Source organism: Lissotriton vulgaris, chromosome 1_1 (assembly GCF_964263255.1).
Source record: "Lissotriton vulgaris chromosome 1_1, aLisVul1.2, whole genome shotgun sequence".
Taxonomy (NCBI): domain Eukaryota; kingdom Metazoa; phylum Chordata; class Amphibia; order Caudata; family Salamandridae; genus Lissotriton; species Lissotriton vulgaris.
Window position 1 is genome coordinate 972,255,881 of NC_141685.1, and position 25,250 is coordinate 972,281,130.

The 25,250-nt window shown below is 44.9% G+C and overlaps 1 protein-coding gene across 1 annotated transcript in view; it reads right to left on the reverse strand.

Moving 5' to 3' along the window:
- LOC147748316 (pre-B-cell leukemia transcription factor 1-like) overlaps window positions 1-25,250 on the reverse strand; it is a 380,397-nt gene that overhangs the window by 230,839 nt on the left and 124,308 nt on the right. Inside the window, exons 3-5 of the mRNA XM_086960153.1 lie at window positions 17,767-18,011; window positions 15,298-15,488; window positions 14,135-14,270 (exon numbers count right to left, since the gene is read on the reverse strand). Coding sequence (XP_086816279.1) covers window positions 14,135-14,270; window positions 15,298-15,488; window positions 17,767-18,011 — 572 coding nt within the window. The remainder of the gene's footprint in view (window positions 1-14,134; window positions 14,271-15,297; window positions 15,489-17,766; window positions 18,012-25,250) is intronic.

Sequence of the window (25,250 nt, forward strand, 5' to 3'; positions counted from 1 at the left end):
CTGCCGGAGTTCGAGCTGATTGCGGGACCGCTCCCGCCTGGCTTTCCTCGAAAGGGCCCGACAGTCGGGGCAGGCCTCGTCGTCATGGTCGACGCCCAAACACGGCAGGCATAGGCGGTGGGGATCCGTAACCGACATGGTACGGTCGCACTCGTCGCAATGCTTGAAGCCGGGCATCCCTACGGCACCGTCGGAGTCGTACAGACTTCGAAATGGATCAAAAAGATCACCAAAAACGTAGTCAAAATTTGACTAGGGTAGCTGCTCGTTTCAGATCTGCGCTGGCTGGGGCGGAAAAAAGAAGAACTGACGTCAGCAAGCGGAGGCGGCGTCTAAGTACTCCGACGACGTCATCACGGCGCACCCACGAGGGACGCGGAGCCGCAGACGACGCCTACTGACGCGCAAGGTACTGCTACGCAAAAGTTTCCGGATCCAGTCTGACGCCTGGGGATATTCTAAGGTAAGGAATCTATCACTAACGTGTCTCTTTCAGATTGCTCTGTATCCTGGCTGTGCTGGGATACGCTAGAGCTGTGGACGTATTTAGTGTAGCTCCTAGATACCGATGTACATGCGAAGGCTGTATGTGCGACTTGGTGTAGTTTATTGTGAATCCTAAGTCGTGCAATGTTTGAATCGTTTGCTGTGTGTGCTGGACACACTGATTGAACGATTTTGCTTTTATTAGCCAGTCGTCTAGGTAAGAGAAGACATGTATCTGTTGTCTTCTGAGATGTGCTGCTACCACTGCTAGGCACTTTGTGAATACTCTTGGTGCCGTGGTGACCCCAAATGGAAGGACTTTGAATTGATAATGTTGTCCTTCTAGTACAAACCTTAGATACTTTCTGTGAGCAGGATGTATGGGGATATGGAAGTAGGTGTCCTTTAGATCTAGTGTTGTAAGGAAGTCGCCCTGTTGTAGTAGTGGAAGCACCTGTTGTAAAGTGATCATATGGAAATGATCTGATTGTATGTAGTGATTGAGGGGCCTGAGGTCGAGTATTGGTCTCAGTGTCCCATCTTTTTGGGAAATTAGAAAATACAGCGAATAAACCCCATTCCCTGTTCTTCTAAAGGAACTATTTGAATAGCACCCTTCTGTAGAAGTGATAACACTTCTTCTCGAAGCAGAGTTAGATGGTCTGTAGACATTGGACGCTGTCTCGGAGGTATGTTTGGAGGTGTTGCTGTTAAGTTTTAGGCAGTAACCATGTTGGATAATCTGTCTTACCGACTTTTCTGTTGTAATGGAGTTCCAGACAGGCAGGAACTGTGTTAATCTGCCCCCTACAGGAGTGGTATGCTGTGGGGGGAGCAGAGGGAAGTCATTGCTTGGTGGTCGATTGTTATTGTTACAGGGACCTCTTCCTTTGTTATTGTTTCCTCTATATCCTCCTCTAAAGTATCCTTTTTTGCAGGAGGTTTGGGACTTAAAAGATGATGTAGTGTCTGCTCCAGTCTGCTTGGAGCCTCCTCTGTAGGAGGAGCGACGAAAAGAGCCTCTATTTGATGTAGACTGTAAAGCTCCCATAGACTTAGCCGTGTCAGTGTCTTTTTTCATCTTTTCTAGTATGTGGTCTACTTCAGGACCAAATAATTGGTTTTGATTGAAAGGTTGGTTTAAAATGGTAGTTTGCACCTCTTGTTTAAACCCTGAAATGTGTAGCCACACATGTCTCCTAAGTATGACACTGGTGTTTATGGCTCTAGATGCTGTGTCAGCGGCATCTAGTGCACATTTTATTGAGGCATTAGATATTAGCTTGCCTTCTTGTATAAGGTCAGTTGCTTGATCTTTGTACTGATGTGGTAGATATTGAAGTAGTTTTTCTAGTTGATCATAATGAGCCCTATCATAACAAGAGAGGAGGGCTTGAGTATTTGCTATACGCCACATGTTTGCCGCTTGTGCAGCTACTCTGTTCCCTGATGCATCAATTACCTTTGATTCTTTATCAGGTGGGGCACTTCTCCTGATGTTTGAGAATTGGCCCTTTTCCTAGCATTGGACACCACTAATGAATCTAGTGGAAGGTGTCCTTTAATATAGACTGGGTCTGTAAGTGCTGGTCTATATTTCTTTTCAATTCTAGGATTTAAAATTCTCGTGCGTACAGGATCTTTAAATACTTCTGGAGCATGCTTGATTACTCCCTTAATCATTGGAAGAATTTGAGCAGTTCTCTGAGAGTGCTCAAAGGTGTCCAAGAGAAAATCCTCTTCAATATCGTCAGAATGCATAGACACTCCATGGTAAACAGCAGCTCTGTTTAACAGATGGCTAAAACTAATTGGGTCTTCTGGAGGGGAAGGCTTTGATGGGTATGAATGCGGTTCTGGAACGTCATGCATATTCTGTGGATTTGGAAAATCATATACGAGTCCCTCTGTTGGGTTTGAATAATGAATAGTTTACCTGTCTGTGTAGTTTTGCAGCTTGACGATCTTTCTGGATTCACTATGCTGTGCCTTATTCCACGCTCTTGTGGTTGGGTCCGGATTCGTAGTCTTTTCTTTGTTTTTTTTGGTTTTTTTCATAGCCCAGGTGGGCGTCGACGTGCCTCCTTTGGTGTATTTCCGGTGACGTCGGCACGCTTCCTGCGGAAGCTCCCACTCCTGGGCGCCATCTTCGGATTTTTTTTTTCTCGTGTTCGTCTTGTTACCGAAGTTATGGCAATGTTCAACTAAAGTTTTTTCACCGCTTTAACCTTTAAGACTTCTTTTCCAAGTATTGTCTTTGTTTCAACCACCTTATCTCTCCAGCCTCATCTTTCTGGCGGAGGTGGGTGAGTTCGCTAGTGAATCCAGAAAGATCATCAAGCTGCAAAACTACACCGACAGGTAAGAAACTATTCGTTTTGCAGCGTGAATCTTTCTGGATTCACTATGCTGTGCATAGATATTGTAGCGGTTTCTCATGTTTGTGGAGGCTGGGTGGAAGATGAGCGTTGGTTATTGAATATGTGTTGAAGCACCCTTTGTCCGACTTGTGCTTCGTTGTTCATCTGTATATCCACACAGTAGTGCCTCATGAACGTGTGCACAGAAGCCCATGTTGCCGCCAGGCATATGTCCTGAATTGGTGTGTTAGCTAGGAAAGCTATTGTTGCTCCTTTTTTCCTAGTAGAGTGGGCACATGTCCCCTCTGTTAGTTCCTGCCCCGCCTGCTTGTGGCAGAACTGTATTGTTTGGGCGATCCATCGCGCAATTGTTCCTTTCGTTACTGGTTTCCCCATGAAACTGTTAGCGAAGGACACAAAGAACTGCTTAGTTTACCTATGTCCCTTTGTTCTCTCGATGTAGTGCATGACTGCCCTTCTGGCGTCCAGAGTGTGCAATGCCCTTTCAGCTCTTGTTGCCGGTTTTTGGAAGAAACTCGGTATCTGTATAGTTTGATTCAAATGGAACCTTGACACCACCTTTGGCATGAAGTGTGGGTCCGTTCTCATTACCACCCTATCGCTGTGTATCTGTATGTAGGGTTCCTGTAGTGTTAGTGCCTGCAGTTTGCTCACTCTGCGCAATGAAGTGATTGCTACCAGGAAATCTGTTTTCATGGTCAGCATTTCTAGGGAGGCCTTGTGAATCGGTTCGAAAAGTTCCTTCATGACTTCCGTTAGGACTAGGTTACGGTTCCATGCAGGTGGTGGCACCCTCTTTGGTGGTGCGACCCTCTTTGCTCCCTCCAGGAATCTCTTAACGACCTGTGATGTGAAGAAACTCCTGCACGTTTCTCCTCTCGTGTAAGCGACTATCGCTGCCAAGTGAACCCTCAGTGAGGATGAGCTCAGATTTTTGTCGAGCAGGTGCGAGAGTTACTTTAGCACTGTTGAGTCCTTTTTCATCTTATTGTGTAGCTTTTCCCTCCTGCACCACAGTGTAAATCTCTTCCATTTCGCTACGTAGCACTTCCATGTGCTGGGTCTTCGTGCCTCCCGAAGTACCCTCAGGATGCTTTCTGGCAGTTTCAAATGCACAAACTCTATGTCCTCAGGAGCCATGCTACGAGGCTCAGGCTCTCTGGCTCTGGGTGCAGCACTTCTCCGTTTTGCATGGAGAGTAGGTCCTTTCTTCTCGCGAATCTGTGGGGTGCACTCTGAGTCAACTCCGTGATCTGCGAGTACCATGTCTGCCTGGCCCACTGTGGTGCCACCAATATCAGGGTCATGTTGCTCGCTCTGTACTTGCTGAGTACCTTGTTTGTCAGTGATATCGGGGAAAAGCGTAAGCAAATGTCCTGGACCAGTCTATCCATAGGGCATTCCACAGGGAGCCCTCCCCGGGCTGTCTGGATGCGAAGTTTTGCCATTTTGCATTCTGGCGAGTTGCAAATAGGTCTACCGACGGTGTCCCCCACCTGTCGAAGAGCCTTCTCGTCTCTTGTGCATTGAGTTCCCACTCGTGGGATGCCGATGTCTGTCTGCTGAGCCAGTCTGCTTCCACATTGTCCTTTCCTGGTAGATGTATGGCTAGCAGGTCTATCTTGCGTGGGATGGCCCATCTCCATATCTCCTGCGGTAGTTTCGAAAGCGGGGCTGATTGTGTCCCCCCCTGCTTGTTGATGTAAAACATCGCTGTTGTGTTGTCTGTCTGGATCAACACTCTCTGGTTGTACAGTTTTGTTTGGAAGGCCTTTATGGCTAGGAAAATGGTCTTCAACTCCAGGTAATTGATGTGTCTGACCGCATCTGCTGGTGTCCACAGGCCTCTTACTTTGAGTTTCTCCATGTGAGCGCCCCATCCCCTCTGGGACGCGTCTGTGGTAATGGTCACTGTTGGCGTTGGTTGCGTCAGAGGCTTCCCCCTTGTTATGTTCCCCATGTTCCACCATGCCATCTCTTTCTGCACTGTGTGCGTTACAACCACTAGATCCTCCCAACGACCTGTAGCTTGTGACCATTGCTCCTGTAGCCATTCCTGTAAAGGTCTCATGTGAAGCCGTACGTTTGGCACTAGGTGAATGCATGATGCCATCATGCCCATAATTTTGCTCGCTGTCCTCACTGTCCGAGCTTGCCCCTTCTGGGAGAGCTGTGTCTCCCTCACGAGCGCTATCGTTCTCTTGTTGCTGGGGAACACCTTGCTCAGTAAGGTGTCGATCTGGGCTCCCAGGAAGATTTTTATTTGTTCTGGTTCCAGAGAGGATTTTCCCCAATGGATGGAGAATCCTAGGTTCATCAGTGTGCTGGTCACTCTCTGTGTGTGCTGCTTGCACGTTTTGTAGGAGCTTGCTTTGATCAGCCAGTCGTCCAGGTAAGCGTACACGTGTATCCCTTCCCTTCGTAGGTGTGCTGCGACTGTTGCGAGGCATTTTGTGAAAACCCTTGGTGCCGATTTGAGGCCGAACGCCAGGGTTGTATACTGGTAGTGGTCTTCTCCGATGATTAATCTGAGGAGGTGTTTGTGGCCCCTGTTCATTGGGATGTGCAGGTAGGCATCTTTTAGGTCTATGGTGACCATGAAGTCCCCGCCTTGCAATTGAGGAAGTACCTCTTGTAGGGAGGTCATCTTGAATCTCTGCGTTCTTACAAACTCGTTTAAGAATCTTAGGTCCAGGATGGGTCTCATAGTTTTGTCCACCTTTGGTACCAGGAAGTATGTGGAGTATACGCCCTTGTTCCTTTCCCTGTAAGGTACTGGCTCTATGGCTTGTTTTTGCAGGAGCTCCTTTACTTCCTGCCGAAGGAGCTCTAGGTCTTTCCTCGCTAGTGGCCTTCTTTTTGGCTTCCTGTCCGTTGGCTTTCCCTCCAACTCTATGCAGTACCCGTACTGTACGATGTTGAGTACCCATTTGTCTGATGTTATACTCGTCCACTCCCTGAAGAAGTGTTTCAGTCTTCCTCCCACTGGTCTTACATGTACGGAGGTGTCTAGTTTATGTAACTCCTGTCTGATGTGTTTCTGCTCCACCCTGGGAGTTTTTGCTCAGGTGGGCACATGGAGTTTTATTAAGTCACTTAGAGGTGGGCTGCTGTCCCCCTCGCTAATTTTGCCCACGTCCATTCCCTCTCCCGCGAAAGGACTGGCCTCTTGGTTGGTACTGCCAGGACTGTTTTTGCTGCCCCTGCTGTGTCTGGGTGTCTGCTTGGTGGGCTTCCTGGAACACCTAGTGTGATGTCCCTGGCTGGTTTCCTCCCCTCCAGTTGGGTCTTCGTGACGGGGTGCCCCTTTTAGTACCTCTGAACTGTAATGCCCCCATGGATCTTGCAGTCTCGTTATCCTTCTTCAGTTGGCTGAGTTTCTCGTGAACTGGGGCCCCGAACAGCGTTTCTCCGTTGAACGGTGTGTTGAGGATGCTGTGCTGTACTTCTGGCTTGAAGCCCGAAATCCTGAGCCAGGCCTGTCTTCTCTCCGTGATGCCCATCATCATGAGTCTGCTGGAGGTGTCTGCTCCATCCAGGGCAGTCTTGACGCAAGAATTGGCTACATTCTTCCCCTCTTCGACAAGGTTTTCAGCTCTTTGCTTGAATTCCTGTGGCATGTTCTTTATTAACTGGCCCAACTCTTCCAGGATCTGGTATTGGTGCCTGTTGAGCAGTGCATTGGAATTTGCCATGCGCCAGTGCATTGCGGCATTCCATTGAATTCTTCTCCCCACCAGGTCCATCCTCTTGCTTTCTTTGTCTGGAGGTGGCCCAGAAGTGGTAGGCCCATTGGCCCTCTTTCTTGCCATGGCTGCGATGATGGAGTCTGCTGAGACCGATCCCTGAATGTAGGGTGGGTCCTTGGAGGAATGTTTATACTTTTTCTCCGTCCTGGGAGTGACTGCTTTGCATGTAGCTGGTTCCTTGAAAGCCTTTTTTCCCTGTGCCATGACACATGGGCAGGAACTGGCTCCTTGTTTGTGTAGGGAGCAGTGTCTCGAGAAGGAAGTCTGCTTTCTGCTTTTCTTCGTCTAGATTTACCTTGAAAACTACAGCCGCATTCCTGATGACGGAGTTGTAGACTCCGATGTCATCTGGCGGAGAGGGCCTCGAGGGATACGTGTCGACGTCTTCCTCTGGACTTTCGGTGTCGACGTCCTGCCAGTCTACTTCCTGAGTCTCCGAGGATGCAGACCCGAGGAGTGTCCTGCAGTCGTCGTCTCCTTCATCCTCGTAGTAGGAGGCCTCCTCCTCTTCTTGGTCGTCGAAGGTCTCGGCGCCCCCAGACTGTCCTCCTCCGTTTCCTCGACCACCTGTACCCTAGTTTTAGTCGGGATTGTGTATTCCTTCATCCTGGCGTCGAAATCTTTTTTCCGCTGCAGGATGTTTTCCATCTCGGCATTGAGGAGTCTTTTCTTTTTCTCCATTTTGTCCGCATGGTCTGCGTCGAATGGATCTGCCCCTCTTTCGGCGCCGAGGCGACTTTCGTCGTCAAAGGTTTCGGTGCCGAGCTGGCTCTCGGGTCCTTCGTCGACGCTGAAGCGCCCTTCGGGTCCCTTTCCGTTGAACGCTCCTTTTCGGGGGCGATTTTCGACGTATTCTGCTGTTCTCCAGCTTTCGGCGCCTGGGAGTCCTTCTCAGAGGATCCGCTGTGCCTTGGTGTAGAATTTTCGGCGTCGGCGCTTTTGAGGTTTTGCCCTCAATGTTTCGAGACTCTGGGTTTCTCTGTGCCTTAGGGGCCGTAGTCTCCTACCTTCTTTGGAGTCTTTTTAATATCGGTCTCTACGACCGTGTAGCCGTTGTCTTCAGCAGCGGCGTTGTCCTCCTCTTTCGATGATAGCCCCAGGTCTCGAAGGGACGGTGGCTGTCCCTTGCCCTCCATGGTGGCGTTGGCTATCCTCTGCCTCTTTCTCACTCGAAGAGTCTTCGGCGTAAAGGCGGAGCAGCCGTTGCATTCCTCGCTCTTGTGGTCGACCGGTAGGCAAAGGTTGCAGACCGAGTGCTGGTCCTTCTGCGCGTACTTGTGGTGGCAGTTACGGCAGAATTTGAAAGGAGTGTTGTCCATCTCATGCGTTCAGGGGGCCTCCTGAGCTTGCATTCTCCGATGGACGTCGAAGTTCCTTAAGTTCTTCTCCTTCGTCGTCCTCTTCAATGATGTAGTCTCCTGTAGTCTTCTCAATCTCTTTTCTTGCAAAAGGTGCTTATCTTCTTCTTCTTTCTCCAAAAATGTCTGGAGCCCTTTCGGGAACGATCCAGACCCAACCGCGGAAAAAAGAATCTGAAGATGGCGCCCAGGAGTGGGAGCTTCCGCAGGAAGCGTGCTGACGTCACCGGAAATACACCAAGGTGGGACGTAGACGCCCACCTGGGCTACGAAAAAAGCAAACAAACAAAAGACTACGAATCCGGACCCAACCACAAGACCGTGGAATAATGCACAGCATAGTGAATCCAGAAAGATTCACGCTGCAAAATCCAATATACCCTCATCTATGTGGTATGAGCTAGCTCTTCCTCATCCTCCCCTCCTTCTAAGTTATATTCATCATCATTTTGCTGTGAGGAATGTGATGATAATGGAGAATGTGCAGAAGATATATGAGGTGATATGTGAGGAGGTATAGGAGAAGGAGGAAGAAGAGGTATAGGAGAGGAAGGGTGCATAGGAGATGTTGCACAGTCCTTCTTGGCAGGCATCACATGAGTGGGTGGTGCATCTGCTGGTCTCTTCTTGTGAGTTGTAGAGCTCACATGACCTGTCTTTGGGTCTATATAGATCTTCTTTTGTTGAGGATCTGGTGTAAAAAGTTCCTCCTCTTCTACAACCTTCCTGGGCTTCGATTTTTTCGGCTCCGGTGGAGGTTGTGGTTTTTCTTTAGCATTGGGAGGTGTTGTAACGTCCTGTGGCAAAGTTTTCGGTGCTGAAGGTGGTGTTTTTGGCTTCGTAGGCATGTTCGAGGGTTTGGGCACCTCAGAATCAGGCTTCTTTGTCTTCGGCACCGAAGATGTAGAAGTGGACGGCTTCGGAGCCGATGCTTCTTTCGGTTTCGGTACTGGTACGTCTTTATCTTTCGGTGCCGGTACGATTCTTGGATTCGGTACCGAAGGGTCTTTTGGCTTCGGCGCCGAGGTGTCTTTATGTTTCGGTGCAGACGGGAGAGGGTTACTCGGTGTCGAGGCACTAGAAGGCTTTGTTCTTTTCTTCGGAGCCGGGCTCGATGGTGGGGCTGTCGAAGTGGATTTTCGGTCTCGACTGGGCCCTTTGGGCGGAGTGCAGACCTTTGCCTTCGGTTTGGGCAGACAGAGTATGTGGTGCAGGGGCAGTAGTACTCACCCGCTGACCGATGGAATGGAGTCATCTGAGTCGTCTGCCTCTGATACCGATCTGGAGATCAGGAGAGTCTTCTTCGGGAACAAGGGGAACCTCTTCGTCGAAGATATCCTCCGGTGCTGGGGCTGATCTCATCTCGTGTCGACGGGCCCTCCGATCCCGGATGGTTTTCTTCGATCGGAAGGACGCACAGGCTGCGCAGGTCGACTCGTCGTGTTCCGGCGATAAGCAGAGGTTACAGACCTCGTGGTGATCGCTATGTGGGAATGTTGCCTGGCATTTCTTGAACCGAGTTCTTTCCATGTGGTGTAGGCCGCACGGCGTCGATAGGCCTAACGGCCCACTTTGATGACCGGAATGGAACTTATGTAGTCGAAAAGCCTCGTCTTCGATGTTGAAGGTAGTTTGTTGAAGTTTTTGGAAGTTCTGCGCTTCGAAGTTGCTGAAAAATGTTTTTCTGGCCGGAGCGGAGAAACTTTCATCCGAACCCAGTGGCGGAAAAAAACAATCTAAGGATGGAGTTGATGCCCATGCGCACTGTTGTCCAAGGGAGGAGTCACGTATCTCATGACTACAAAGACTTCTTCCAAGACAACAACAACCTGAAATCATCCAAGCCCAACACCAGGTGGCGGTCTAATGCTAAGGTGTACAATCTGCAGCTCATATGCCTCGAACATAGTGTTTCTTGGTGGAGTATAAGAAGTTTGTGTTGAATTTTTTTTTAACCGTTTTTAGAAAGGTTGGAGGGGTAAATGATGGACCACGAGTTAGGGCCGTGTCTGGAGATGGGTGATTCTAGCATCAAGGGAGTATGAATGAGGGGAGGCATGATGTGTCAGCTGCGTTAGAAAGGAGGGTGGGATGAAGAAAAGTGGGGAGGATTGGGGTGGTGGGAAGTAGGGAGGGGAAGTAGGAGTATGGGAATGGAACAGGGAGGATGTCAGAGAGGTAGAATTTTCAATAAAGCGTGAGAAGAATCGTTCAGGATGGAAGATTGGAGTGGTTGGCAGTGAGGTGGTGGTGTGAGAGAAGGGGGAGATTCCAGGGGAAGAGGTGGTAGGTGAGGTCGCAGTTAAGAGAGAGGTGGGAGTGGAGAAGGGATCAACAAGGAGAGAAACTAGTCAAGAGGAGTGGCGATAGAACAGATAGTGAGAGAGATCAGTGAGGCAGTAGGAAGCGGGAATAGACCAGGACAAATGAGGATATACAAGATTACAATTACAACCAAAAGGATAAAATGAGTAAAGTAAATAACTAGTGTAGATTAAAAAAATTACACAGATCAAAGCAGTAGTAGGAGACCAGAATACATCAGAAAAATTTCAAAAATATACAAGTTTCACAATACAAACAAAAAGGTAAAGTGAGGGAAAAAAATTATGAGTGTAGACTTAAGGTTACACATTACAGTTGCCACAGATAATATGAGGTAAACTAGATTAGCAATAGAAAATATTTAGGACTTTTTACGGAAAGGCACAAGCATCAAAGTTACTTTGGAAGAAAAGGGTGGATTAGTGAGGTCAAACTATGATAAGGAGCATATTGTTTTACATAACTTTCAGGTAAGTATTGGTGAAGATAGTAAGTAGGATTCGTAATAGGCATTAATACATATCACACAACATCTATAATCCAAAATGGGGGCATTATTAAGTACTAGATGGTGTGATAAAGAACACATGAACTGAAATACTGTGCTTAGCTAGTGTGTTGCCTGACTGAAAAGTGCCACAGCATCTCTGTCTAAGCACTCCTAGCAGCAGTTCAAGCTCAAAGTGGGCAGACCTTCAAACTAAAAAAGTGCGTGGAGAGTATTTAGTAAACTACCAGGATCTGGTGTGTCAACGGTTAACCAGGTCATAGGTTAGGCTTGGAGTGTCACTTTCAAATGTCTCAATCCAGACTTGCATAGTGAGGGTGGGGAGGCCAAAGTATCAGCATCAATAGTAAAGGGTGTTCAAGAAAAACATATCTATCTAAAGAGTTACTGGCAAGGGAATAACACACCAGTGTCGCAACAAATGCAGGTCAGTATAGGTTATCCATAGGCAGGGACTCCCCTCCAAGATGGCCACCATAGGTATAGTAAGGGGAATGCCCTATCATCCAGTCCAAGGCAAGGGGACAAAATGGAATCCTAACAGCCCAAGAAGGCAACACCCACACAAAATGGGCGCCCGGAGTGAGGACCAAAGCCCAGAGAGAGGCCCGCAAAAAATAATGCAACACAAGGAATTCAAAGGAGTGCCGTATGAAGCATCAGGAAGAGGCAGACAGACCGGCAAGCAGGAAGAAGTCAATCAGGGCTCCATCATACGTAGAAATACCAAGTAGGCTGACTCCCCAACCTAGATTCTCCCAAACAGGCAAAGAGAGAGGAAGCTGCAGGGGGGGGGGAGGGGGGGGGGGGGGGGTCATCAAAGACTCCAGCGCCTCGGGGACAGAGCTTGTGACTCATCTCTACTTCAGTCTGCAACCACAAGAACCTCCGCGACTCGTTAAGACAGGACTGGCGGCAAATGTTTTTGAAGTCCCTGTGTTAAAAACCAACCAGAACGAACAACACGAGCGGCACTACCACACCCCCTGGGTCTGAACAACCTTGCCCATGCAACGGAATGCTCTTGACGCCAATTTTTTGACTCAACCTCCCACCCCAGCCCAGGCTCAAGGGATCAGCTCCGCATATTCTCACAGATGGGGGGGAAGGGGGGAGTTCAACCGTAGCGGGCTGGACTTCTATCACGCCCAGCCTCAGGGAGCTCAGTAGTGGGGGTGCAGTGCCAAGACTGCCGAGACACGAGCCAGCCAAGCAATACCTGGGCGAACAGAGCGCAGCCCACGAGCCAACGATCACGTCCCACACCACGGACTTCAGGCACAAGGGTAAGGAATTCAACCCGTTGGGGCCTGTTTTACCAGTCACAGTCCAGGGCGCTCGGGACGACAATCAGCCATGGAGTAGCTGGTTCTAGCTTTTAATATTCTGTGCAACTTAAGATCTCAATTACAAAAGTAGAAAAACTTTTCTCAGTATATTCGGATGCAACTTACTTTACTAGAAGCCTACAAATTGACATGCTTAAAGAAAAAGAATGATAGCCTCTATCTCGCAATCCTTATTTCATCGTCCCCTTAAACGTCACCAATTAAATAAACCATTTATTTTGATGACCGGCAATTAGTATATGAACTTCTTCCAGAACAAGGACTGACTTTTTTGTAAAATGTTTTTGTTATTAAGGGTGCATCTAACATTTGTAACTATTAGGAAGGGCACGCCATTATATGGAGCGTGCACAAAAAAATCTCTTTTAACTAGTGTTATGTGGAGCTTTGCTTTAAGGGATTTGGTAGCTATGAAATAGTATTATGTATTCTGGACTAGATTCAACATTGACAATCTAATGAATAGGTTGAGCGAGTAAACAATATGGTTGAAGTACTTCTCAGCTTGGGAGAGTGGCCTTGACGGGAGGGATGAGTTATGTGAATGTTGACTGTATATGGGTTCACAACTAAGTCTGGTGGGGAGAGGGGGGGGGGGGGGGGGAGTCCATTGTGCTGTAGAGTATTGACTGTTACAAAAATTGTCCTATCTTCGTTATGGTTGATGGAGAAGAGAGATACAGATTAGGAGCATTTGATGAAAAGGGTCTAGATTAACTACTAGATAATAAAGGGTATCAAGATCATTCCTGGTGTAGGACACTTCATGAACTATTGGACCCTGGTCTTGGATATTTGTGTTTCTTTAAAAAAAACATACATTTGAGGTTACTATGAACTCTGGAACTGGAAGCAAGCAGAATAGAACAACGTGATAATTTATCTGTGTTCAGTTTAACAACAACAGGTGTAAATACGTAAAAAACAAACTCTGACTGAGTTACTACCTAAATATTTAATTATACATACTGCCTCCAGTGTTCAGTTTTTACATATTATTACAGATAAATACAGACATTTCCTGTCTATTTATTTTTTTTAAGCGGAAAAACACAGAAAATTGTGCTTCGTGTGTGTGACTCCTTGTTGTCCTTCATGAATTCCAGACCAACTGCTAAGCAGATAGACACCATGGGGATTAAAAACAGGATGGGATTCCCTTAAATACAGGCATGTTAACATATATATGTATATAATGCTAATATGCTCCTGTCAGTGTAGTGTTTTTTTTATATATATATTTGCCTGCTTAATTTGCTAAAACGGAACAGGCATCAAAGTAGGAGTGCATGTTTATCAGTTAAATACATATGGAAATATACCATTTTACGACTTAATTTATACTCAAACAAAATAAATATGGATAAATACCAATACAATAGCAAAAAATTAAATATGGATAAAACACGGATGAAAATGTAAAAAAAACATTCATACCATAAAACCAGAAGCCCTAATTAAACAATATGCCAACCCAACTCCTCAAGTCTGGTTCTCTCAAAAATGGAATTATGTGAAGGCTATACAGAAAATAGCCCAAGTGATTCCTCATTACCCAATTGAATGGTAAATGTCTCAAATGTGCAGAGGTCAGCTCCCATCCTGCACTTTGAGTAACGGTCACTGCATCCTGTAAAATTCTGCATTCTAAAGCCAGCGATCCATGATCTTTGTACAGTTTATGTCAAGATATTTGTACTTCATGAAAGACTATACTCAAGAAAACTTATAACTGGAACTATGCACTCTGCTCTTGTACACACCCGCTCAGGCAGCTGTCCAGCATGTGCTGCTCATAATCCTACTCTGTAAAGCAATCTGTTTTATAAAAAAAAAAAACAATAAAATAAATAGCATTATGTAATACATGACAGTGCAGCTGAGGTCAATGATTACTAATGGTACTAACAGGCAGCTAAAATCTCATCTCAGAGATATTTTTAAACACCTACACTGTAACATACCTCTAAGCACTTACCTGCGAGACAGAAATGCCTCCCCTTTTTGCTAGGTCTTCTTTGGCTTCTTCGCTTGGGTAAGGATTACTCAAATGAGAATAGAAATACTCATTAAGAACTTCTGTGGCTTGTTTGCTGAAATTACGTCGTTTGCGCCTGGAAATAAAGGTATGTTTATTAATTTTAAAAGGATGAAGAGAAATGACCACTGAAGATAAAGTCCTACTAATATTTAGTACCACCATATGCAAAGAGAAAGAAAAGTCAACCTACTAAACATGCTACAGAATTTACTTGAAAGCGTTATAGATTATGATTTTAATGGCCTTTTTCTTGGTGTAAAATCATGCCCCACCAACTCGTAGCCATGCTTTTGAACAGTTTCCTTGCCTTAACCTGGGCTCGATAGTTTTTCCGCTCAAGCTTTGGCTTTTAGACAAGCAAACAGGGAGACAAAGCTCATTGTGATATATTTTACAATCTTCTGAAGTTTAATCAATGTAATAAAACTGAATAAAACTGCATAAACATGTTTCAAAAGGCAAGTTAATCAAATATCAATGGCACAGAAAACCACATGAAATATTTAGACGCTCCTACAGTAATCCTACAATCCTAAAAACTTTAGGTGGTAACAGATATAAAAAATGTATCGGTAATTGCAAAATATCTGGGTGTATTCGGCAACCAAGCAGGAATGCATACATCCACAAGTTGTAATGTAAAATACAATCATACAGACTTGGAGAAACACACATAAGCCTAGAAATGGATACAGATTCAGATACAGATTGTGGCTATTAGAGAAGCAAAGTATATCTTTTACACATGACTACAACGATTAACATGACTCCATATGCGACCTGCTTTGTAGAGAGCTCCTGGCCCATCCATCCCTGGTTTGTGCTAAGCATCCCATCCATCCCTGGTTTGTGCTAAGCATCTAAGTGTAGCAAGCTCAAGACAGAGTGAGCCTGTAAAAGGCTTGCATAGTCTCTTAAGAAGTTGGAAAGAAGAGCAAGGACTGCAGACGTCAACTGTCATATTAGTTTTAACATGCTCAAAACTTTTACTAAGATCGATTCTGACGTCAGAGAAAGTCGCATGGGATCATTTCTGCTGTTCTCTGGCAATGAAACCATACATAAGGAAAATACAAAATATAAAGAGCCAATGCTTGTACCTGGCATCCAGAAATCGTGAACGCAAGATCATGACTGCCTCACACGTGCTCTGCTTCAGCTGCATCTGGATGGTGCTAAACTTGCTATGGATGATGTTCACCATCCTTTCGATTTCCTTTGGCGACACAGGCCGCGTCCTGCTCTGCTCACGAAGCAGGTTCATAACATGAGTAGTGAACTCACTGCAGGCCTGCAAGCATGTTAAATAAACAAGAACTTACAGAAGATAATGATTTTTGTAGTTCCATCTAAAAAGCAAAATGTTAAAAATCAAAGCAGCAGCAAATTATAGTGTTAAGGACAAATAGTATCACACCTGTTCAGTAAAAAAGATTTATTTTATGTGTGGCAGGAGTTGGGATACAACAGATGATATGTTTGCATCAGACTCTGACAGATAATGGAGCATACAAAAAGTTGCAGACCGAAAAGTGAACTGAGAGGAGATGATTAAATTGCTAAAAGATACAAGATGAACATTTGGTGATGTAATTTAAATTGTTAACTCAATTTTATAATTATCATGCCAATAGCAAACATGCATCAGACGGAGGCGAGGTAGCTGGGTAATAATTTGCTAAAGGAACAAAGCATTCATCAGGATCAATGACTCCTAAAGATAATGCTCCCTGGGGTAATTCTTTATTTTTTACTGCAATACAACAACCTGGCTAGAGAGACTTTAGCTAACAAAAAATAGCCAAAATATGCAGAACCACGTGTCTTTCAAAGTCTCTGTCCTAGTACTCAATAGTAGAAAATGTAATTTAGGTAATAAAGATCTAAGATTGTTCGCTTTGTAAGTTTGCAGCAAATGTACCTATGAATGAAGTAACAGTAGCACTTTCCCAGTACAAAATGCACAAATCTCCTCACAGACCTCTCTAACACAAGAAGACGCATTGCCATACTGTCAGATGCCTTAAAGGCAAACCTTACCAAGAAATACCATTGACCACAAAAGTACCTGGTCATCCAGTATTCAACAGGCCTTGTAATTTAATGGTTAACATTTCCTTTAGCTCAAACTGTATGTACCCTCTCATCACCCATACTTGGGTGTTAAAGGGTGAAAGAACATTTAACACAGCTTTGTGGGTAAATTCAGGGGCCATTCGAATGACTATAGTCAAAACCTTTCAGTAAAGGTTGAGAACCATGTGTACAATCAGAAATGGTGGACTGCACAACCAGGGGACCAGCACAGCATCTCTCAATTATGCTCTCCTATGAAAATTCCATGGAGCTAAACTTAGAACCTTATGATCAGGTCAGCCCTAAAGAGATCTACCAGTGGATGCTGCCACATTTTGAAAGCATTGTAATCCCACTAAATAAAGGATCCACTGGAGTAAATGCTTAAAGACAGCCAAGAGCATCCACCTGGATATTGAGCTCTCCTGCTCAATGAGCAGCAAGGATGGAAATGTCATATTTTTCCTTTTTCCGCCAAGCTTCAGAGTTCACTCCTTCACGCTACTTGACAAACAGCATGGAAAAGAATGCACTTGAGTACCAACAGTCTTCGCATGCACCAGAAGTCTCTTCAAACCAATTTGGAAAATGAGAAGGAAAAATTAGTCTCTGCCCTAGTGGGGGTAAATATTACGATACGCCATAACGCCTTACCCCTTGACCTCTGCACACACAAGTGAAACTATTACATAAAAGGATCTGGCCATTTGTACGTATCCATCCAAAGTCTGATTAATCCCAGAATGCCCATGAATATATGGATCAGTAATAATATAAAAGTCGGAAGCCACAGCACAGTGACCTTATCTGGGTATTTGCTCTAGTGGCAAGACAGGAGTCCTTACTTTGCAATCAAATCAAACAGTTGCTATTAAGGTGGTACTAGTAAACTTCATCTTGTTTTATGTATTATAGTATAGGGAAAACTATAATGCTTCGAATTTGTGGTTGGGATAGCCGATAGAAAAATACAGCTCCTGTACCAGCACTTCCATTTCTAACCTGCAACCTTTCTGCTGCCGTCAGCCTGTGAGTACGGTTGCCGCCTAGAGCTGCTAACGCAGGTTTTTTTCTATTGCACTGAAATAGATCTAGAAGCACCACAGAATAGAGAGGTACTACAGAGCAGAAAGCAGCTTAGGCTTAAGCAAACAGGCACTTTAGACCCCTCAAAGCCATACTGTGCATTTCTTATAAAAGAAGCATCAAGGGTATAGTGCCTGTTGAATGCATGCAGGGAAGCCGATGTAGTGGTCATAAAAATGTATTTAAAAGGCTTGCATGGGAAAAAGCCCACTGAACCATCTTAACAAGTTTGTGCTTTTGGACACCCGAAGGAGGGGCAGCTCCATAAAGAGCACAGTAGTGCGTTATGACCCAAGGTGTCCTACATCTGGCTATCATTTAACATAGGTGCATCCATGTAGAAAACAAACATTTCTCAAACCAATGCAAAATATGATTCAGTGCCAAGATCTCTTTATAGACTTCACCTGCTCGTATTTCTCGAGTTCCGAGTGGTAGATCTGCCGGATCTGTGACAGTTTGGCCCGGTAGTCAGAGTGTTCAATGCTGTTGTCATTGGCACAGCCACCAGCTGCTGCTGCCGCTAGAGTTCTCGAGGCTCCTCTGCCTCCTTTCTCAGGTCCTGCAACTCCTTCTGCCAGCAGCATGTTGTCCAACCTCATGAGCTGAGCATCCGGTGGGTCTTCATCTTGGATACCCCGTATACTGAGCACTAAAACAAGAAAATCAAGACAAAGTAAGTACTAAAAAATATATATGTCAAATATGGAATTCAAGCCCTGCAGTGCAAATAAAGGCGTGCTGCAATAGTACAAGGGACACTATTCAATGATGACTAATAATAGTCACACAGGACAGTATAGGAAGAAATGCATTACAGATATGCAAATTAGTATACCTCTAATTCAGTCCACAGCCTCGGGCAAATATTTGATGCACTGAAGAAAAAAGTTACTTACGTTCGGTGACTAAGTTTCTTGTGGATACAAAATCTTCCAGCAGATTCCTCATCTCATTAATTAGTCTTCCAGGTGTCATGCTGGTCAAGATCATTTGCTCTTAGAAATTGCTCTTCAACACCACCTTGCGGCTCCAACTAGCATTACTGACATGATGACGCTGGCGTTTATTAGGCACCAATTGGCATACTGGGGTTGGACCGTGAACTTTTTCCATGCCCAAGCAAGGTATGCAGAAACAAATACAGCTGATGATGTATTGCATACCTTGGGGTAATATCAGTCACAGCACCAACTTCTCAGGGGAAAAGGGATCAGCTTGATTAAAGTATCCACCAGAGATATGGTTAACAATGGTCATGTTCATTTTCTTTCTGATGGGATATATTTTCCCGCATTTCTCACCTTACAAACGCTCCCCAAAACAACATCTACGTGCAGGTGGGACAGAGTAAGGCTATTTTACCAATGAAGCATGCACCAGAGCTCAGGTAAAGTAACCAGTCACTGCATACCCAAGACCTGAGGCAACAGTGCCTGGCAAAAGTATGAAAATTTGACCATGTAGCTGCCCATATATATTAGACTCAGTACAAATGTGGAGAAGATCAGGGAGGCAGGAATTGCTCTAGTGGAAGGGGCAGGAATGCAATCTAGATAGTCTTTTTGGCCAGCAAATAGCAGATCTTGATGTAGAGAATAACCCAGCACGAAGTGGAGCATTGACACGGAATTGCACCTTTTAGTTCTGGTAGAGCCCAGTACGCACTGAACATCCATCCATCCATCCATCTATCCTGTCCTGATCGGTGTGGCCTAGGTCTCCTCCTCTGCAGGATGAGAACGAAAAAGGGAAGAGTAATAGAGTTAGTCCTATGAAAGAAAGAAGCCACCTTGTGCAAGAAGGATTGGTAGGTTAAAAGAACCAACTTGTCCGGGTAGAAAACTGTAGCGGGTTGACCAAATATTGGGGTCTGAAGGTCTCCCATCCTATGCAAGAAAATTACTGTCACAAAATGAATGGTCTGCAGGGTAATAATCAAACATGACCACTGCCCATTGGTTCAAACTAGATACCATCAAGAAAGTTTGAGTGAGAATCAAATTCTACTGAGAAACAATAGACTGAGTGTGGGAACAAATGGAGCAAACCTATCATAAAGTGTGCCACTAGTGGCGATTTAAACAGGAAAAGTTGATCAGGCAAACGTGATCGCAAACAGCACTTAACTGTTGTCTCTTCAGTCCCTGATACTCAAGGGAGAACACAAACTGCAAGACGGAGAAGTGTGAGAACTAAGGCAATGGTGACTTCTGACTCGCACCACTAGACAAACTTAGCCCCGCAACCTAAGTAAATTGATTTGGTGGCAGGGTTCCAAGACACCAAGAAGACATCTGTGCTTTATCAGGAAGACAGAGGAGTAACAGAAACCTCTCAGTGTCTATGTGTACAGTCACAGCATTTGTGATATAGGGTAGAGGATCTGATCTTCTTGCAAAAGCAGGGCACTCTGTGTGGGAAATGAATAGCAGCAAGTGTGCAGTGCCAACCAATCAGTGCACCAGATCTTTGGAGCTCAGTCTTGTGGGATTAGAATCCTATGCACTGGATGATCCATCACTTTATGAAGTACTTCCAACACAAGCAGAATCGGTGAAAAAGCAAACAGCAGGCCCCAAGAATGAGCTGAATCTGAAGGCATGACAATGAAGAGCAACATGTATGGCTCATAACTGAGGGCACTTCCTGATGTGGACAGTGGCAGAAAGATAGACAAATGGAAACTCCAAGCTGGAAAATATCACCTCCTTTACTTTGGGGTATAGCTCCTATTTGTGGTCCTTCAGTGAGAGGAAACAGAGCATCCACCCTCATGTTAAGGCTGATCTGTAGATGCGCCACAACCAAGAAAACGTCTCGCTGCTATAGGCAAATCTGCTTACAATATAGGGTACATCACCTCACACCACTGTCAGTTAATTTAGTGGATATGTCAGACGATATGTCAGACAAACTAAATGCGGTTCCCTAGGATGAATATAGAAATGCCTTCATAGCAAGTCGAACTGTACTCCACTCAAACACAAAAGAGCAAGTGCTCATCCAATGTGAACCTAACGACCCACACCATCATTTCGCCACACTAGGCACCTCAGCCCAGTGAAGGCAGCATCTGTGACCAAAGAGGGGTGAGCCACCAAAAGGGTGAGGGGTTCATCTACCAGAGCATATCTGGAGGAATGGAACACAAGTACTGGAATGGAGCCCTGAGCCTCTCCCGATGCTATGGCCACTGTGACTTCTGGCACCATTGTAGTGTTTTTATCCACTGTCTGAACTTTCGCACAAACAAGATGTGTGGCAACAAGGGGCCAAGCAAAAACAAGACTGAGAACAGGGATCAGAGTCTGAGTCCCAAACCTCAGGATCATCTCTCAAACATCAACAATCCTAAGCGGAATAGAAGAAGAAAAGTCTTGATGTGGGTCATGTCCAGTACTGGCTAATGAAGATTAGACTGTACGTAGGAGAGCAGTGAGACGTGTGGGCACTGATGGTAAAGTATAGTCATGAAGGAGAATAGCCACCAGCTGGAGCCAGCCCCAGAGCATTTCGCCTTCACTAGCCAGTCATCTAAAAACATGACCTCCTGACTGACTCAGTGAATCTCCATTTCTTTGTACATGGCTGTACTGCGGATCTCAGTCTGAATGGCAGGACTGTGAACAGACGGTGATGGGGTACAACTGTGAAACTCAGGTTACATCTGTGGGCACAAGACCAGGATGGTGGGAAAAGGAATTCTGAAGCCAACCACTTTTCCACATTCAGAGCCAACAGACTTAGCACAGAGACAACATCTTGTACTGCTGAAAAGACAAGTTCAGAAACCAGAGCCTCAGATCTACGTCTGTTTGGGGGACTAGGACGAAAGGGGGTAGAATCATGAGCCCCTTTATTCCAGAAGCAGCATCTTTTGTCAATCAGGCAAGGACTTTCACCTTCATAATTGTGGAGTGTGCCCAAAAGCATCTCCTGGAGGACGGTGCAGATGAGGGACAATACTGATTAAGTTGTCAATGATACACCAAAAGCAAGCTCAGAACCAAGCCTTGAAGCCTTGAACAAATTCACAAAAGGAGGAATATGCAGACAATGTACTCTTTATAAATTACTTCCAATCCATGTCGAAATATAAAAAATACCTGGTACTTAAAGCAGATTCACTAATGATAAACAATGGTTCAAATTATGCAATAACAGTGTGAACAAAACTAAATACATATCCTTTTAGAATATAGTAAACACCTTTGTGTGGGACAGAGGTGGCCAGAGATTTAGGAATAGTCTCAGAAAGGATGGAAATTAAGAGAGTGCAAAGAGAAGGAAATGAAACAAATATTCGTTATCTCTGCATCCAGCTTCAGGGACATTACTATTTGCCTATACACCTGCATTGATCATAAAAAATAACAGTTGGATGCAAACAGTACAGACAAAAAACAGACCTAAATAATCGGGATTTGCTAGATAGCACTACACAATATCAGATTGGTCTAAATGGTATATCAGTTACAGAGCAGAGGATACTGCATCTGAATACCTTCCCTTAAACTACCTATCATCAATAAGTACACACGCTGCTGTGAATGTCACTTAAGTGGTAGACCTTGTATTAGAAGGACAGAATGCAGAGTATTAAGAAGTGCATATAAATTCTGCTATTATGTAAAATTAGGCCGTTCTCAACTTCAGTTAGGGATGCTCAGTGTTCACCAGAACAGAGAAAAAATATAATCGTAATAAACAGTAAGATACTGGGCAGACAGCAGACAGAAAGTAAGGTGCATGACAGACAGAGTTCTAAAAGCTTTTCTGAGGTTCCAAATAAACTCAATGTATTGGAAACCAAGCAAGATATGGAGATGCTCTACTACTAGCGGTAAGCTAAACAGACTTTCACCACCCAATTGAGAGGGAGGACAGTGAGCAAGCCATCTGATTTTAGGATTTCCGTCGCCAAGGCATATAATCTCCTGGCCAGGAGGGGTCCAATGCCCTGACCAATCACAATAGCTGAATATTGTGCTTTCCAAGAGTCAAGGTACCAAGGATCTGCCAGGTGGGTGCTGCTGCAGTGCACAGTAAGTAGAATACTTAAGATTCTATTCTGGTGGATAATACCACTGTTTGGCTTTTTATATGGAAATATACAGATGCCCATAAAAGCACAGGGGTAAACTTCAATATCCCATTAATTCTTTTTTCATTTTAACACCATAGACGGTTCCCAAAATCCTTGTTGAAGAGCATCTTATATTAAACAAATCAACCAAACGCCAATGTGTAGCAGTAACAAAGTTGCTACAGAAGCCCAGTTTTTATGCAATTGTGTGATACTGATATGGGTGAAAATAGAAATCCTAAAGGTGTTGCACTGCAAAGCCCATTTTCTTTAGCATTTTGAAGTTGAATTTGGAAATGTTACTGCCGTTGTAAAGAAAGTCGCTTAATTATCAGCAATTTCTTACCTTGGCATATTTCCCTTCTTGCAGCCCCTGAATCCACCAATCAGAAGTTTGGGACGGCTTGGGAAGGCCTGCTCACCTCCAGAAGGCACGTCAATCAAATCATCTGGAAAATGGAGTCGAGGAGTTTAAAGGAGGGACCAATTGCTCATTTCTCTTTGCACATTCTATTGCTTAAGTACTTGCAGGGCAAAGCTGGATTCAACAATTAAAGATTGAATCAGCTCAGAAAAGGAACGAAGCCTAGCTGTGATCGTCAACAAGGCATTAATAGTAAAGACGAGGGGCCCATCTAGATAGAAGACTGAAGCACCGCAAAATTATTTTTAAAAAAAACAAAACAAAAAAGCGATATAGGTACATACAACTACATATCCCAGCACTTGTTCCATATTCTGGAGTATTTCACATCAATCCAACAGGTCCTTGGGTCTCAACAGCCATGTACCTACAAACAAGTCTGCTCAGGACGCACACATCTTCATATTAAATAGTTTTCCTGTTCCAAGACACATGGTTAAAAAATGTTTTGCAAAGACCTACCATGAATACACGGGAATGGTTAGTAAAAAATGAGGACTGGTTCGTTTGCAGTAAGCAGTTGAATGTACAAATGTCACATGAAAGCTTTGCAACTATCCTTTCAGCTGTGGTTGCCAAAGAAGCTCCAAGAATGTAATGATTCAATTAAAGACTCACCCATCTTCCGGACTAAGGAAAAGGTATTTTAGTTGTGGTATTACATTTACATTCCGAATTACCTGTACCCTTAAGTCATGCCTCTGCGACGGATGATGGTCATGGATGTTTCAAATTACAATAGGTCACATATGTGGAAAAGTAGGTCTGTTATCTTGCCATTCACTCCACCATTTTGTGCTATACCCTTCATGACTGACTTTCTCTCTGTATCACGAACACTCTGGAGCTCCACTTTTGACCTGCCACATTCCTGCACTGACACTCGCACCCTGTTCGTGTTTTGGCCTGAAAAACTGACCAGCCCATGCTCAACCAGTCGGACAGGGATTTTCCCCAGATGTTTATCGCTCTCACCCTGCACACTACTCCCTGCAGGCGTCCGACAGCTACCATCAACAGGCCTATCAGATTTATCACTGCTTGCTGTGTAATAATACCTCTCGCCTGTGCCCTGCAGGGGTCCAAACAAGTACCATTTGCGGATTTATTTGTATAAACCTGCTTTTCGCCTACACCCTGCAAGGGCCTCACTGCTACCATCTGTGCTTATCAGATTAGTCTTTGTTTGACATATAACCATGCCTTTTTCACCTATGCGCTGCAGGGGCCAAACAGCCAACACCTGCTGATTGTATCACAACTGATCATTATTCGTCTGTAAATTATTGGTGTTTGTTGCTGTTCACCTGGCACGCACAGGGTGGGGATGAAGGGAATATAAGGTGAAGAACCAAAGCACTCAGCAGACTGCCTCCTCAGACAGCTATGGGTGTCTGATGTTGATGCTCTCTCCATCTCATGAGATTGTAATAAATATCCTTTCTCTCTGTGCTCCAGAGTTCGTCTCAGTTTGTATTCCGGACCCGTGGACTAAAGGGTGACCCTGCACCTTTTGAGTGATCCTCCAAAATCCACAATGGATGCCCAAACGTCGGGCTGATCAGAGACGCGGCTGCCCGGTCAAGGGGTCCCAACGAGGAACTTGAACTGACGTGACGGTGGTGGGGCATGCCTACATGAAAAACACCCTGGTCATCGTAGCCACCACCAGACCTTCACTACATCCGAAAAGACCCCCGCAAGTGGCTCCGGTCCCGACTCGGTCCCCCGATAGACTTGGACGATCTTTGCAGGAAAGAGACCGCCTGGAGAACAAGACAAAGGATTCCGGTAAGGTTGCTGGTTACGACACAGTTTTGTTATTTGTTTGGTTATCTTTTGGTAAGAAGTCACTATTTGCAAAAAGTCATATTGGGTGGGTAATGTGGACTTTTTGTCCGAACTAGAAATTTGTAGAGACGTTTTTTAACATATAAAAACATGCCTGCATTTAGTAAATTTGCACGATGGTTTGGTAGTTGTATATCTCGATCGAGGGTGCTAAAAGATAGTCCGCCTGCTCACCCGGAAGGTACCTCAAGTAAGGATATGTACATAAAATATGGTATTTCTCCCATAATGTATAATTCAGTATGGCATAAATACACGCCCAAGGATAAAGAGACTCAGTGGCCCATATATGGTTCTTTTGAATCTCACAAAATTGAAGTTGTACAAATACAGCTCTTTAAACGAAGGTCGCGACAAGCTATGTTTGATGTCCTAGGCCAATGAAAAAAGGAGGGAGCTGACAGAGAGAGAAGGGCTCAGGCGAGGTTACAGAACGAGGCGCTAAAAAGTAATAAACAGACATTAATAGAATTACAACAGGAAAAAGTTGCATCCAACCTTGCGTGTACAGATAGAGAACACAGGTT